Genomic DNA, 17,187 nt, shown 5'->3' on the forward strand with positions numbered 1-17,187 from the left:
ACTGAACTCTGCAGATGCATCACTGGTGAACTTTTCATCTGCTATGTTCAGAAATATATTCTTACATTACTTTCTTATTTCTACGAGTTTTCTTTTCCCTCCTGGCTGAAACTCATTATTGTAATATAAACCTCATAGCGTTGAGAGTATTAATATTCATGCAAACTTGTTCACAGTGTGAAAGCAATGACTCAGACCTGTAATTTCTCTTACACATTCCACCAACAATCTCTTAAGAAACAAGTGTCAAATATTGTGACTTTATACAAACAGTACCAGTTAAAATTTCAAGAAAACACACAAGTACCTTTTCAAAAAATCTTATTTTTATTGTTTGCACTAACTGTATCATCATTAACAGCTTTCATCTCTAACAAACTGAAGCAAGTCAGTACAGACAAAAACCTATGCAAGGTCAAGCAGATCCTAGGTTACTTAAATGCAGTACACCTTGGTGTGTAAGAAGCCTAAGGGCAGTTAGTTCATCCTAACACTTTAAGCACAGTCACTCCAGTTTTGTGAATTTTTCAGAGCTGTTAAAAAGTTTCATTTTTTCTTTAAAAAGGAAACAGCTAAAAGATTTATAGAAATAACTGATTTTTAAACAATATTCTTATGTCTACATTATTACAATGCAGCAAGGACCCTTCTTCAGCTGTAATACCATTGCTCTGCAAAACAAAAAAAAAAAAAAAAAAAGAAAATTAGTAACTTTGCTGTATTAGGCATAAATTATCATTAGCAGCCTAAACGCTTGCCAGATCACACTGCATATATTCCCATTTCTTTCAAGTTTGCCAGGTCTGCTTATCAGCTCTTGGCTTTCTCTCTGAGCTAGAACAGAAGTGGGTATAAAACCAACCACTTCTGCATTAAAGGACTCTGCCTTTTTCAATGCTGGCTGAAAACCTGAGACTTGCCAAACAAGTGCCTGCATGTGATCCCCTACTGCTCTACAGTAACACACTCGCAAACCAAGACAGTCCACTTGGGTTTACTGATTTCTGCAAGGGGTTTATGAACTAATTTTTAGAGTAAAATATTTCATTATTAACCAACAGTTTTGATGAATAAGCTTTATTCCCTCAGTCTCTGAATGCAGTTTGTTCTAACTAATGCATTTGGCTGGATCTGATGCATTTGTTATTTATCTTATTTCCCTGGCATAAATCCAGAAGTCAGCACAAGAGGAAAGGAGTGACAGAAGGCAAAAATTATCCAAATTCAAACAGTTAGAACTGAAATACCATAGGATTAACAACAGATAGGGCAAACACCCCAGTACATACTAAAGACCTCACAGGAGGCTGTACAGGAATCCTGAACCAATATGGATCACTGGAAATTTAAGCTGCCCAGCTCCTCAAAAGCCTTGTAATGTTAGATTTTAGCAAGCGAGCTTAGCACCTCCCTGTCCACATCCTGGAGACCCCCAAAATCAAATAGAATTACTCTTAGGTATATTGTACTGTGCTTCCAGATTAGTTTTACCTGAAGCAAATCCTTAACCCCTAAGGATGCCAATGATGTAGGAGCAGACACCATGCAGAGATTCCCAGCAATGTTCCCGTGCCAGTTTCATTGCTTCTGTTTCATTTTCAGACCCTTGACGATGTTGGGTTGGATCAGAGTTTTGCCCTGCTTCTCTCATAGGAATGGAAGCTTTCTGGACTGATTTTTCCTGGTTTGCCAGATCTTCTGGCTCCACACCAGCAGCTATTTGCCTCATGAGAGCCTCTGGGGGAGCCTTTTGGCACATGGTGGTCTTCAACACTTCCATGGATTCGCAAGCGTGCGGGCTCTTTCTGAGTTCTGCGGCGATCTGATTCCAGTAAATCTTCGGATTATTTCTGAAAGCACGACAGACTGATGGCTTGCCAGTGAATTCACACCAGTAGGACATGCCTTGGCTTTTGCATTCAATTCTAAGTTTCATCTCCTCATCATCACCACTCATGGTTATTGTGCAAACATCTTTGGTTTTAGTCCGAAATTTGATTTCTTCACCATTGCTTCTTTTCTTTGGCTTCAGCTTCTGTCCCAGTCCTCCTATGCCACAGATCACAACTAGGAAAAGGAGAGCAAAACTCTTCATGGTGAGAGGAGTGAACCGAGATCCTTGAACAACACGATCCAAAGAAATAAAAGCAGTAAGGAAATGGCTGCTCACAATTTAAAGTCTTGGTGCACAAAGAAGCTTTTTTCCAGCTAAACACGAGATGTAAGGGTTGGGCATTTTTATAAAAATAATAAATCACACTTCAGTAGGCAAATGCCTCTAATTTATAGCCTGAGGGAGTGTCGAATAACCTTGGGAGTGTGAACTCCCAAGAAGGTAACAAGACAAGTCTTGTAAATGCAGTTAATATACAGAACGATAGTTGCATAACTGAGAAGCACATTCCTATCCAGGATGAACATGTCATATTTGATTTTTAACAGATATTTTCCATTCCCCAGCTGCTTTATAGCTATCCTCATGCTAGAGCTTGTAAGATGATATCAAAGTAAAAAAGACAGAATTATCAAAGCAATCTCTGCATCTGGATGATTATATATGTCCTGGTATATAGTGGAATGGGCTTATTGTGGATTTTCACAGTATGGATACAACTTTAGCTCTACCTTCTGTCCACACAAGACATGCAGTGGGGATGCATGGAAGGATCACCTGCACATTCTTTGAGCCATGTAGGTATGCAAGAAAAGAAATAAAGCTTAAGCAAAATAAGGTATTACAGGTCTAAAAAAATACCAAACATCTGGAAGTTTTATCATTTTCACATCACCAGTCACTTTCAGCCAACAGAGGAAGTTGTTAGCAGAACTAACTTATCACAGGTCTCAGTAGCAGGGAACAGACCACAGAGCATGTCAGACAGGTATTTGCACTTCATCACTTTCTTTTTTTAAGAAGATATTTTCCTGTTTGTAACAAGTGAACAGTAAAAATACTGTAAAACAAAGGCAGGAGAACAGAAATATTGTAGTGCAGAATCCTGTCCTAGAAGTTTCTGCTGCAGTAACTAAAAACAGAGCTAAGGAAAAATCACTGTAACTCCCTTAGCATTCAGAAGGTCATGAGGAAAAATCCCTCTCCTGCTGTGGCAATCCACAGTACTTTTCTGGCTGGTAAGACCCTCACTAGGCACTTCTTCCAAAGACATATATGCTACAGCCAGCCTGACCTGACCAGCTCCTGGAAAGGGCTATTGGACTGTTTAGGTATGCTTCAGTAACTGTGGGATGCTAGAAACCCTTGGTTTAAGACTGGCCATACATAATGGAACAGAACAGCAGTTTGTGCATTTAGTCACTCACTAGGTAGTGCTAAACAAAATATTAAGGCAAAACCATTCCTTTTAACACAGATGGCAAAGCAGAACAACATCAACAACAAAAGCTTTGTTAAGAGAAGAGGGACAAGAGTCCCTTGCTGCTGTGGCAGCCCAGATAACCTGGAAGCTGTCTGCTTGAAGATGCAGCCACCTGAACAGCCATTCTGGGTATCCTAACCTTGTTCTTCCAGTCACTGTGCCATCAAGTTCCCATGACTAAATACCATTTGAGGAGAAAACAATCTTGTTTTCTTTTCATTCCCTCTCCATGGCTATTTTAATACAATTTTTAGAAGAAACCTCATCTCTAGCTTCTTTCCATTAGTTCCTCCTCTCTCTTTCAAGGCACAGTGGTGTGGCTCCAGCTAAGTCTTAGGACAACAATGGCATAAGCCTACTTAAGACTTACCATTCACTCTTCCGTTGTTTTCTGGGGAGTCTTCTCACCCTTCAGCCAGCCAGACAGAAGAATTTTGTTACCCACCTCAAATCCCTACTGCAAGCACTTGAATGCCTCCAAATATATGACCAAAAAAAATTGTATTGTTTACACTTTGTTATGCACAAAATCACTGAGAATTTTTAGATTTTCTGGAGTCCGAAACGATTCAAAAGTTAATTTATACCTGTTTCAGATCTCTTGTTCTCAAAGTTTTTCAAGTCTAATCATGAGAACAAACAAACCACAAGGATAAAGAGAAATATCGAAGCTTGGACTCAAATATATTTATGTGTTAGCTACTGTGTGGCCACCAAGTGTTTGGCTCATTCTAATCTGAATTTCAGTCCTGTCTGCCTGTGCTTCAGATTAAACAGTTAGTGGTCTTTCATGGCAGTAGAAAACAACTGTCCTTTTACAAGGTAAGCTAGCATGTCAGCAGTGAACTGTGGGAGCTGAAGAACTAGCAAATGTTTAATTCTGCTCTCAGTGCTATACAGAAACAGGTATCCTGCACAGCTCATAGCTTGAATCCTACCATCTTTGCATAATTCATATTCTTGGTGGAAGTTGGAAGCTCCCTCACCGAGAGTCGAAGTTCTTTCAGTCCTTCCTGCTGCAAAAGTAAAAGTCAAATATAGCAAAGATTTTTAATCAGGGTAAAGACGTTCACTCTCATAAGATTTTAACTCTGTGTGACTCTTCTGAGAGATGTTTCCGTGACAAAACAAGGGAGAACCAAACATAAGGTAGTTAAGCAAGATCTTTTTTATTTAAATGAACTGGGAATATTTTCTCAAATTAAAAATAGAAACTTTTAAAAATCTGCAATTCTGAACATTACATATACACATATGCTACATACTGTCAGTTAGGAATGTTTCCATTTATGACATAAAAATGAAAAATTTAAGGTTATTCCGGATTAAAGACTGGTATCATTTTTCATCATTTCTTTAAAATTATAATAATAATAATAATGTACAGGATTATCTCTACTTCAAGACAATGAACCCTGTTTGAAACAAAGTTAACAATACTGATAGATGAAGAGATACTATTTTAGATCAATATATTGACTACGTCACCTGCCAGAAGGTTTTACACTGGTAACAGAGTTTTGGCCTTGTTGATAAAATTTACTGTTAACTAATTCAGCAATTCAACCATATACCTAAATTCAGTGAAATAACTCTAACAGTAAAAGTGTTAACTCCAATTGCTAAACAGATTTGAATTTCAATATTGTAAATCACAGTATAGTATTATTTAGCAAAAATACTACCACTGCCTCCAAAGGAGCCACAGTGATACTATTAAGGACATTACAGAAGTGGGTGTGAAAGAAGAAAAGGAAGATAGGGAATGTAAAGCATTCCAAAAATCGCCAACATAGGACATCCCTCATGCTCTTTTTGAGTACTACTGAACTCTAGAAAGCTTAGCTTTTTCACTGTATTACGCATCCCGCACACCCTGGTCCCTCCCGCCCAAAGTTTAAAAACAAACTTCTCCAAGAAGTCCCTTTCAGGTCTATGCAGCAAAACCCACTAAATATTAAATAATTAAGAAAAGGGAAAAAAAAAAAAAAGAGGGATAAAACAAAACTGCAACTGAGCTTCTCAGACACACAAAGAGACACTGTGGACACCATTACAACCCAAATTTAGTCCAATGTAGTCATTCAAGAGCACCAAATAGCAACACTGATCATGCTGGTAAATTCATTTGTGAAGAGTATTATACAATATTAAAATCTTAACTAAACACATAGAAGTTTTAAGAAAAATGTATATACAAAAGTCTCTGGTATACAAAATGTATTTTTATGTAAACGTGTATGTACTGTATTTAACACAAATCAACAATTTAAGATAAGAACTTGAACAATTTTAAGAGAATTGCTAGGCAAAGGCTGTTAATCTAATTAATTTATATACTGTGATGTAAGGTAGAAAGCCCAGTGTAAAAAAGTAAAAAACCAAAAAAAATTTTAATCCAAGCCTTGAACAGTGGTATTTGAGAGGCAGTGCCCTGATCACAAAATATTCTGTACAGTAGTTTATGGCATAACATTCAATAGTACATTTGTGATTTACAGTACAGCTGACATAAAACAGGTGGCTCAGGATCTGTCAGATGAATGGAAATGCCAATACACTTGGAAGAACAATGATGTACTCCCATAGAAGAGTCTTGCGCCTCATTTATATAGCCTGGAAATAATAACAAAAAACAATTCAGGAAAAAAATTTATAAAGACTGGATTTTAATGTAATTTAAACAGAACAAAGGGACAGATTTTAATACAAACATCAATATGACTGAGTAACTTTTTGGTTTTAGACCTCACAGCATACTCATTGTTGCAGCAATCAGAGCAGCCTTCCTAAAATAGTAAAGTAGTAATAGATCTAGAATTGATTTAAGTGTATTACTTACCCCTTAACGCTTCCCATATGTGTTACCACTGTTCCACAGAGCTACATGAGAAAAAGAAAAAAAAAACCCATAAAATAAACCCATCATCTTCTTTTGTCCACAAATGGAACAGAAATACTGTGTCTAAACTTAGGTGAGACAAGCTCAGTTGGCCTAAAATAGTCTCAATGTTTTACTCATTTAATCAAGTATTTTTCAAACAAGAGGAAATAGATTCATGGTTTTGTCCACCAACCTTTCAGGTTATTTTTGTTTCATTATAGAAATAAATACCTGGATTGCCTATTCAACACTCCTCTTTTGTAAATTTGATCTAGCCTCATGTTTTGCTCTCACAAAAATGGTGGCTGCATTTGAGTTTTTTTGTGTCTTTGATATGTATAAAAAAATACCTGTGTGAGACAAATATACCTCATGTAGCTCTTACTTGTACTTAGGTATCTTAGTGTTATAAAAATATTTGCATGTCTTTTCAGCAAAACTATCCAGCTGATTTTGAAGGATAAAAAAACCCCAAGCCCAACCCTCTCTAAATCTGCAAATGTATAGGTGTACAGAGATCTATTCAAAGTCATATCTCTCAAGGTATATCCAAAAATAATTTGTAAGAAATGAGAAAAATCAAGGATAGTATAAAAGCAAAGAGTATATTGAGATTTGATTTTATTCATATGGGAATGCCATACTGAGAAATTCAAAGCATGTATGCCATAATTAGCAGTTTTTCAAATTACCTCCGCTAGCACATCAGAAGACAGCACTGCATCAAACTGAATCTTTAAATTTTAGCATTTTATCAAAATAAGTCAGGACTGAATTAGTGGATCTTTGTGTAAAAGATTATTTTATGCTAGTACTTTTTAGGTTGTTCAGCAATGCTGAATTAAATTATCAATGACTATTGTAAGAAAACATGCTATGAACCTCAAAAATATTAACAGTCATATTAAAGATTCAAAGATCAGAAAAGGAATTCTAAGGCCAGGGAAATTATTAATTTTCTCTTGCGTAAAATATTTAAAGTCCTTAAAACTGAGAGTCCTTAGGTATGCCAGTGGAGAGATTTTTTGACTTAAACTCCTTGTCACTTAATCTGGGGAGTAAGCACCCATAAGGTGCAGAACAGACCACAACAATTGTGATCATAAATATCACTAAAAATATTGTTATAGAAAGACTTCATTCAGAAGGAGATATGGAATGAAGATTTGGTCAGTAAATAATTACTGTAAAATACAGTCCTAAGTAATAATAATAACCATCCTCATCATCATCACCAGATGTAACCATGAACTCTGTCAACACCCAAACTTTGACCTCTATTTACCTGTTATTTAAAGCATAGTGGTATCTCCTCTATAAATACTCAACCTATACATTCATTCATGAAGTTGCAAAGTAAAGCACAATGAGCTACAGATTTCAATCATAAATTTAAACTGCTCTTAAGCAACTTGCAAATTGTGCAAAACCAAATAATGAAGTTGTGGGATATTATCCCCCTGGAAACTGAGTCTTACAACTAGCTAATGTTTTACAGCACAGAAGCTGTAGAGGCAGAAAAGAACCCCAACAACCTCCCTTTTTTGAACTTGAGCTTCTTGCTTTGTGATGCTACGTTCTAGTCCTACCCATGCACAAACACCCATTTCCTATGTTCATGCTCCCTGCATACCTGGAACACAGGAGATCTCTTTTTACCTTTTAAGAAGTAAAACTACTCAGGAGGCATTTCCATCCTATCACTTTCATCTGCTATCAGAGCATTTTAATAGGTTTGTCAATTTAGGACTAACCACTGTGCTGACTAAATACCCGATTACATGGATTTTAAGATCAAATTTACCAATTACTTTGTTAAATTGCAGGAAAATACTTCTATACCTGGTGTTACATAAAGAATATTTGAGAAATATACATCATACAGCATTTGCTATAGTGAATAATCATGCAAAAAGACCCCCAGAGAATTCAGAGATTCACTTTAGAGCATGAAGAAAATCGGAAATGTGATTAGAAGAGAAGCTGAAGTAAGGACACATGAAGGCATGCAGTTTCAGACTTGGTTTACCTTGTAAAAACAGGATTGTGTATACCATATAAATGCTCTTTATGATAACCATTATTACCATTTTCCGTACTGTAATAAAATAAATACACCAAGAAAGACCATGTTAACTATAAGATGCACTATGTACAATATGGCTTCTAAGACATGTAATGGATGATGGTATTATATGCAAAGATACACTGTGTCTGTACAATAGAATATAACTTTTTCTTTGTAACATTCAAGAGTTATGGTATAATTATAACTTTACATTTTATCATATTCTTATATTCTCCAAAAATCAATTAATTATTTTTCTATTCTTGTTGAGTTGGAGACTCTAATATAATCTATGAAGTCTGGAGAAAGAGAACATGTTACCTCTTTTGAAGCAACAATTTACATTAAAAATATAAACCCTCCCATATTAACAAAATAATTTCAATAAATATCAGCAAAAGTCTTACATTTTCATGGGTATATTTTAGAAACTAAAAAACACAGAAAAGGAGGAGTAATTAACTAGACTCTAATAAGTGAGTAATTTCAGCTGTACATGCCTGTTTCTACTCTACTGACTTGTGAATGGGCAATGAAAAACAGCCACTGTGAAATGGGAGAAATGCAGTGCACAGGCTAACTGAACAATGAGGAAAACAAGGAGCAGAAAAGAAAACAGTAAAAAAACTGATAGGAAAATACGTAAGAATAGTTATCATAAAGTAAAATGCCAAGTCCCTGAGACAGAGGAACTGCAATTGAAAAAGGAAAGACTGGTTAGGAATAACTAAGACAGCAAGAAAGCAAATAATTAATTCAAGCAGACTACAAATAAGGCACAATTCACTTTAACAGGTTACTTAGCAAAGCTAATAACTTGCACATTTGGAACTTATTTATATAAATGCTGCTCACAAAGCTCTGAAGACCTCATTCTGGCCTAAGATTCTCAAAGTCAGAGCCAGCTCTATCTGCATTCATGCCAAGTCAAGGCTACCAAAGGCCACCAGCATGAAGCACTTTGCAGGCACTGACCCAAACCTGCAGCATTACACGTGAACATGCAGTTCTACTCTGGCAGCACAAGTTTAAGAATTTTAGAGCCTTCACGTGAAACACTAGAAAAAACATTTTATTCCATTTGCCATTTAGTTTGTTTTGGAATATATACTTACTCATCATAAACATCCTCTGTATCCATCCTACGATAGTATTTAGAGAGTTTTACAGCAAAAATTATGGCAGGAATTAGAAACATTGATGAGCCTCCCAAACCAAACCAGAAGGTATTCTGAAATAAAAGCAATAGAAAAATCAAGGAAAAAAGGTCATGGAGAAGACTAATCAGTAAAGTACTGAACCCCTCCTTGATATTCTAGCCATTGTTACCAAAAGAGCAAGTAGAAATTAGTTCTTGTCAAAATATGAGTTTTCAGCACTTTCTTAAGGCACTTTATAACTTGCAAACTGCAGCCCTGTTTGTGTAAGTAATTTCATTTTTATACAGTTGAACTGAGTTATCACCTGGTGCTAAAATGATGATATTTCATATTTGATTTGTACTAGCTTGAGGCATTTTGACTTCCAAGTGACTCAGCTAAGTTCTATAATCAGGGAAATCATGGTCCATCTCTCACCAGAGGGGTAATGGCTCCACAAAGGAGAATAGAAGCTCTGTAATGTATGAGCTAATCAATGAGTACAACACAGATTAGGAGGTTTTCATGGTTAAGCATTATCAAAACTAAACATTTCACAGTTAAGCATTATCAAGGCCAGAGTGTTTTGGCTTTGACTGATTACATGTACTACTGATAGTGTGATTAGGATCTGATTAAGGTGCCATAAAGCTAAGTAATAGTTTAGGAAGCATTTTAGGTCCCTTCCAGGCACATGGTGTCTTACTTTACTTTTAATACATGCTGTCCTCTTTCCAAGTCCTTTTGGCAAGATGAAAAAGCCAGTATTTCCCTTCTATCCTGCTACAAGTCATGCACAATGTCTCCAACATACAGAAATTAATCAAGATCTGTCTGCTACAAGTCTAATGATAAAAACTCATTCAGGTTTTCTAGATTTCAGGGAAGATACCTGAAAAAGTTTTTCTTTGGTATTTTCTACTTGCTTCCTGCCCATACCTCACCCCTTTACAGATGAAGCTTCAGATCTTTATGCTTTTCCATTTTACCTTTCAAGATGTTTCAGAATCAGTTAATTTAACAGAATTCTTGTTAATAGAAGCTTAAGTTTACTGAAAATCCAGGTAGCCCAGCACTGGTTTGTCTTTGGACTTGATCCAGGTCAGAACATTCTCCTTGCATAACTTTGTATGTGATACTTTATTATCTTACTTCAGAGTAGTCGAGCCAGAATAATTAAATGCAGATGTATGTTGAAAGAATTTTCCCCTTGATGCCACAGAAAATGTTTCTTACCAAAGAAAAAAATGTTTCTTACCACAGAATCAGCTATATAGCTGCATAAAAAAATATCTACTGCTGTATCTATCACATTGGCAATAGGCTTGCATGCCGCTACTTCCATTGAAATCTGAAAAAAAATTCAATTACAGTTTTCAGTATATAACAGAAAAAAATAAGAATCTCTAAACTTTCTTAAGTTATAGTTTCCTGAATTGTTATGTCTTATCCTATCCAAATTCAAAATGAATAATAGTAGGATATGCTATCAACTGAAAGTCTTTTAAACATCAGCTTACTTTCTCAAAGGCTGCAGCTGAAGAGAGAAAAATAAAGTAAGATGCTAACATCATCAATTTGAACTATGCAGGGTCAGGTTCAGTGAACTACTGGCACAAATGGTAGATTTCAGGCTAGCCCTGAAAACAATACTGTTAAATTTGCACTGTATTCCAACCAACACAGCTCATCATTTCCATTCTGTAAATGCAACAAAACTATAGGAGACTGATTTTCCCACTCACAGTAAGTACAAATGTATTAAAACCTGAAATGATAAAACACACAATCAAAGTAACATTATTATTATTGATTTTATTACTAATACTGTTTAGCTTTCTTATTTTTAAACACACCTTCTCTCAATAAAGTAAATGCAACTTACCGACTCCTTGACCCACTCAGTGTACTGCTCAAAGTAGCCTATTATGGTATCCATGTACTTTTTTGTCTCCTAGGGCCAGATCAAAGAAAACAAAAGCAAATTAACCTCTATCTCTGTGACATCATAAATTAATGTACATTGATCAAATAGAGCTTACCTGGACAATAACTTGAGAAGCATTGTTATTTATGAGATCCTGGGCAGCATTAACAGCGCTAATGACATTTTTCACCTTAACCTGGACAGGAAGAGATGGTGTTTAATATAAATAAATCCCCTTCAGGCTGTTGCAATGGCTCTATATGGCCACTGCCAGGAACCTACTCTCTTGATAAACCAGTGTCACTGTCTTGTCATAACATGACAAAAAATGCATTTACAGACAGAACAGGAGCCTTCCTAAGGATTCATGATCATCTCAATATTGTCTCATTCTGAAAATGGATGAGTCAGTGGATATGATGTGGTATCTTTTCCTGGAACCTACATAACTAATTTATATACTAGGATAGCTTTATCTTCCACTCTCTTTCCTCCAATCAATGTCTGTATATACACTACAGACACACAAAGTGCACAGGAAGGAAACAGTGGGCCATATACCATCACAACAACTCTTGATGACTGAAGTAGGATTCTGTATAGCAGAATATGCCTCTAATCAACTGCCTGAAGGACTGAGGTATTTTTTCACACTCCTATAAATTCTCTCACAGAACACACACAAAGGACAGTGTACACAGAGCCTGAACATGCAGAGATGTTTCTTAAATATAGTTTAGAGTCAAACATCGTCCCTTTCTTATCAACACCTTACATCATGGCTTCTTCCCTCCTCACCCACTTTCAAATCACAGTTTCTAACAGATACCTAGCTGCTCTGCTGCTATGGATGGGTGAAAACTGTAATGAGAAGCACTAAGGCAGCTATGGCCCGTAAAGTTGTTGAGACTATGACTATGCTACTACTGTGGCTGTATTCTTGCTACCAGAGCCAAGGCAGGGTGGTGGCTGAAAGCTTTACTTCCAGGAAAGCAAATCATTCTGTTGCTCACTCTCTGGCAGAGTGAAGCCAGCTGGTCTCACTGTGGTGCAGGCACTACTTAGAGGGGAAACGTGGGCTGCCCTGGAAAAGCCTCTATACAGATCCAGGATCCCAGAGCAAGGCCGATGGTGCAGAAGCAGGAACATAATGAGTAAAACCTAAAGAAACAGCCCTCAGTGGGGGCCGGGCATGGAACAAAAGCTGGTTAAGGATGTGAATCACATAGCTCTCTTCTGTCGGTTGTACTTTTGCATTGTGTTTTGTGGTTGTTACCCCCAGGTTTTACTTTCAAGGATTCTAGAAAAGACATTCTGAGGAAAATGAATAACACACTATTCATTTGATACTGACTGGTACTGAAGCCTTTTTTATCACCTGACAGTTCAGTTTACAATTCATAGTCCCAAAACCATCCCAAATTTTCTTTTTTTATTTTCCTTTATGAAGAAGAGAGATCTAAATCCATATTACTTCCTCAATGCATTACAATCTCTTGCAATAATGGAACAGCTAGAAATAGAAGAAAACTGTACTGAAAATATATGCCCTGCATATGTGGCAGAAGCATTTAAAACACAAATATGTTCCTGTTGCCAGAAAGAAAAGCTTACCATAAGTTCAGATGATGTCCTCTTCAGTAACCTAATGCTCTGATTTAAAGTGCTCTATTGGAAAGGAGGGAAGAAAAAAAGATTCAAGCACTTACTATAGGTAAGAGACCACCTGTTTTAAGCTTATATTCATGCTTTGACCTTCTATAGATTATTTTGTTATTAGTACTACATATCACATTGTATACAACAGCAACAACAGCTGCATTAGAATTAATACATTGTGGGTTTAATCATTGAATCAGTACTTCACCAACAGCACTGATTTAACTGAAGTTAGATGCAATAAACTAAGATTGGAGGGAAGATGGTACAGTTAAACTCAGACCCAAATGTTCAGAGAATTCTACAGTGTGCAATTTCTGAAGGGAAAAAGCACTTACCCTAGCTTTAACATATTTCTTGACAGTCAGTTTTGTAAAAGAAAAAAGAGATGAGAATAATTAGGAGTTAATTAGGAAAGAACAGCATAGAATCAGAGTGGACCAGAAGACCTAGAATTTTTCTATAAGTAGTACAGACACACAATATCAGATGCTAGGATAAACTAGAAGTCTTCATGATATGTGGAGGAAAAAGCAACACCTAACATGCAGGAGAGTCCCAGCTTGACACAGGACTGTGTCAAAATCAGGCAAAAGCAGCTCTTTTGCATATTTCACAGCATCAATAAAAAAGACTTTGGCTCTACATACTACTCCCAGGAGTTTCCAATTCCAATACTGTTAGGTGATTGCTAACTCCAAGAAATAAAGTGTCAAAGCGATAATGGCTTTTATTACTGAAGACCATTGACCAGCAAAAAAAGGAAAATTAATTATTTAGGGGGTTTTAGGGTTAAGAGTTTTGTAAGGTTCTCCCCTGCTTCTTCTTTTATTAAGATATAATCACAAATAACTATGGAAAAAAATGGGGGAAAGGCCATTATTTTAGACAGCACTATAAAACAGTAGCATTTTAAGTAAGAAAACTTATTAACTTATTAAACTCATACTTGAGCCAGGATGCTCTTCATTGACACAACCTGTGCTTCTAGAAGACAAGCTTTCTAACCTCTTTGAGATATTTAGAGATTTGCATTTTCTACAAGTATTTTTCAGTATTGCTTTAATGTTTTACCATAGCTTGCTCCAGTGGAACAACTTGCTGGTTATGAATCATTCGAATGTTGTTTGCATGTCCTTTTAAGGCGTTTTCCAGTGCTCCTTTTGGCTGCAAAAAATGCAATTATGCAGTATTGTTCAATAACTTCAAAGCTTTCCAACAAAGCAAAAAACAATGAAAGTTACACATCCACTCCAGAACAGCTCATGCTAAAAATGGGGTATGACAAACTGAATTCCTCAACACAAGGAGGGGAAAAAAAAAAATCACTGTATTAATAATTCAAACCTCAGCAACCAAACCAGATAAACTACCTTGCTTATCTGACTGTAACATTATCGGGACAGATTTAACTGAGGAGAATTTTCACATGATGCACTAAGTCATTTTAAATACATAAGAGTGAGCACATCTCCCTCGCACTCCCACAAACCTGACTGCAAGAACCCTGTAGCACTGCACCCCAGCTGGGACAAGTACCCAGTCATGGGTACTTGCTTTTTTTGTGGAAATGTGGACATCACCCTGAGGCACCATCTGCTTTGTGAGGGGCACAGAATTTTAAGTATTTTCAGCCAGTCACTTGGAAAGGCACCTGTGAAGGGTATTTCCGATTTTTGTGGCTCCCATCTTTCAGTCAGAAGATGTGAGTTTCTGCTTTGATGTTCAAGTCCAAATGCTTGTCTAGAGCACGTGCCTAATTGCCAAATACTATAAAATTTGGTTTTACTCTCAGATATAAATTCATTTTTCATTTCCTTTTGGTGGAAAAACCATTTGGTTCCCTGGATACACACTAAATACACACTGCTAACTCCATTTTGGATGTGCAATAATGGCAGACCTCAGTGCTCAGAGATGTGTTTGCTTCCTGTGAAGTGTTCATGTGAGCACTCAGCTGGGTCACTGAGCAGTTTCAGGATGCTTCATCTCCTGTACTGAATTCATTTACCTAGCAATACATGTTGGTTGTATCACTTCCTCCTCCATACCCTGACCCCTTGATTTGATCCAGGTTTTATTCCATTTGCTCCTTTCAGTCTAAAAAGCTATGTTTAGTTTTGTGTAAGGTGCCAAAAAATGTAAACTAGACATCCAAAATTAATTAATTCCACAAGTTTTTAGGGTTTTTTGATTGGTTCTAAGAGCTATCACTAGTAACAAAGTGAGATCATAAAATATCCTTGGAAACCGGTACAATTTTTTTAAACAATCTTTTATGATACATTATATTATTGGGCTTTTGGCCTCTTTTTTAAAGACATTTCATAGATTACACTAAATAGCATCTAAAGGAAGAAATAAAAACATACACTGTAACAGTGAATACATTTACTTATTACACAATGATTTCTTTTACATGAAGAAATCTATTCTCAAGTCTTAAGATGATTCCTTAAGAGTCATCTACAAAAAATAATGAAAGCAACCTACCAACACAATGCACTTTCCTTTATGGAACTAGGTTTGAAGAGCCCCAGCTCTCACTTAAAGCCAGAGCTGTCTAATCTTGACATGAGTGTGGCAGGAAAAACCCTTCACCCAACAAAAAACCCAGCAACAAGTATGACTGAATGATGCAAGAGGTAGAGCCAACTCATCAGGAGCCTCCCCTAGTGCCCTCATCCACTTGAGGAGGGACCGATATCCGATACTTTCCAAACAAGGTGGTCTTACTCTGCTGTGTGTCCCTCAGCAATCCAAGCAATTGCACATGTGCAACATAACTCTTCCTCCTGCACTGCAGCGCAGGAAATCTGTCTTGGGCTCATCCAAACCATGACCCTCGTTCTGAAAAGTGAGCATGACCGGACCTGGACATGCATAACAAACAGATCAACTGAACAGTCACTGTCAACACAGATCTGTGCCACTTGCAGATTCTTTTGTGGGCAATGTTGTAGCAATACCCTCTGACCATTCTCCTGCATTTAAAAAGGCCTTCAGGTAAGACAGTTTCTTTTGTGCATTTTCTCTCCACAATGGAGCTCCAGTTCTCATTACAGTCCTTACAAGCTGCTAGTATTAATTTTGCATCTAACCAATTTTTCTTCCAACTGGGACCCTAAAATGTGAAGACGGTAATAGGAAATACTGAAATAGAGCATTCCCCTCACTGCCCAAGCAAAGAGTGGAATTTAAGAAAATACACTTTCAAAGCAGAAAATGTACAAGAATATATAAACATCAATAATTAGCAACATTTAAAATACAGCTCATATGCAACACTGATCTTCAATGTTTTTCCTTACGTGACATTGCACCAAGTGAGTAAATGTCTGAAGTACAAAAATTCTCACATATAAAGTCTACCTTGCTATGTATTTATACTTATATGGTATATAAATTATATATTTTATGTATTATTATATTGCTGAATTGGACTTACCAGCTGGTCTGCTCTTGCTTCTAAATCATTAGCAAATGAGAGAAGATCAACCTTGGTAACACTTTTATTGATCTGAAACAAGATGTGAGCAGTAAGAAAAGGAGTATGTTGTTATTTTATTTACAGACAGTTTGCACTTAACTGTATCACCTACTCTGTCTACTCTCTGGTTTTTTATTTATTAACTTAAACTTCTTAAGTGCTTTTTTCCCCAACTTGTATGAACCTCCAAAACATGGTGTTTCACACATAAGCAGATTTTGCTGTTTTGCCCATTGGTAAACAAACATTTTACTGTATGTTTTGTCCCAGTCATGTCTGCAGTTGACTACAGTCTCACCTCTGTCAAATATGCTGAAAAGTCTATCCCATGTATTCCTGATGAGCTGAAATTCAGAAGATTCTCTTTCCCAATTTCATCCAGCAGAATGATTTTGCTGAGATTTATCTGAATGTGTTCAATTTTAAGTGCTACATCTTCTGTATACTGAGAGAGAAACAAAAAGAAGTACAAAAGTAGTCTGCAACCAGCACATATTATGCTACAGCCCCTGCCCAAAGCATTCTGTGCTTTTGCTGACTCCTCATTTCCATGAAGAAGCACACATTCATTTTTTGCTCACATTAGTTTAAATCAATTAAGTTGAACAGAATCCACCAGACCATGTTCTAACCTGCCTTTGTC

General features: G+C 36.6%; 2 protein-coding genes across 2 annotated transcripts in view; both read right to left on the reverse strand.

Annotated features, from left to right (window-relative positions):
• Positions 1-308: 308 nt before the first annotated feature.
• FGFBP2 (fibroblast growth factor binding protein 2) lies at positions 309-2,562 on the reverse strand. The gene is made up of 2 exons (XM_068188708.1): positions 1,492-2,562; positions 309-671 (listed from the first exon to the last, which is right to left on the reverse strand). Exon 1 carries the CDS (start codon positions 2,093-2,095, stop codon positions 1,505-1,507), a length of 591 nt encoding a protein of 196 aa, XP_068044809.1. The 5' UTR covers positions 2,096-2,562; the 3' UTR covers positions 309-671; positions 1,492-1,504.
• A 1,960-nt stretch (positions 2,563-4,522) lies between these two features.
• The window catches only part of PROM1 (prominin 1), a 62,665-nt gene continuing 50,000 nt past the window's right edge, over positions 4,523-17,187 (reverse strand). The window contains exons 17-27 of the mRNA XM_068188709.1: positions 16,843-16,989; positions 16,503-16,574; positions 14,129-14,221; positions 13,010-13,063; positions 11,511-11,591; positions 11,354-11,422; positions 10,727-10,819; positions 9,445-9,560; positions 8,291-8,359; positions 6,220-6,260; positions 4,523-5,993 (exon numbers count right to left, since the gene is read on the reverse strand). Of these exons, the coding sequence (XP_068044810.1) occupies positions 6,242-6,260; positions 8,291-8,359; positions 9,445-9,560; positions 10,727-10,819; positions 11,354-11,422; positions 11,511-11,591; positions 13,010-13,063; positions 14,129-14,221; positions 16,503-16,574; positions 16,843-16,989 (813 nt within the window). The 3' untranslated portion in view covers positions 4,523-5,993; positions 6,220-6,241. The remainder of the gene's footprint in view (positions 5,994-6,219; positions 6,261-8,290; positions 8,360-9,444; positions 9,561-10,726; positions 10,820-11,353; positions 11,423-11,510; positions 11,592-13,009; positions 13,064-14,128; positions 14,222-16,502; positions 16,575-16,842; positions 16,990-17,187) is intronic.

The sequence above is a fragment of the Anomalospiza imberbis genome, chromosome 4, assembly GCF_031753505.1.
Source record: "Anomalospiza imberbis isolate Cuckoo-Finch-1a 21T00152 chromosome 4, ASM3175350v1, whole genome shotgun sequence".
In the NCBI taxonomy this organism is placed as follows: domain Eukaryota; kingdom Metazoa; phylum Chordata; class Aves; order Passeriformes; family Viduidae; genus Anomalospiza; species Anomalospiza imberbis.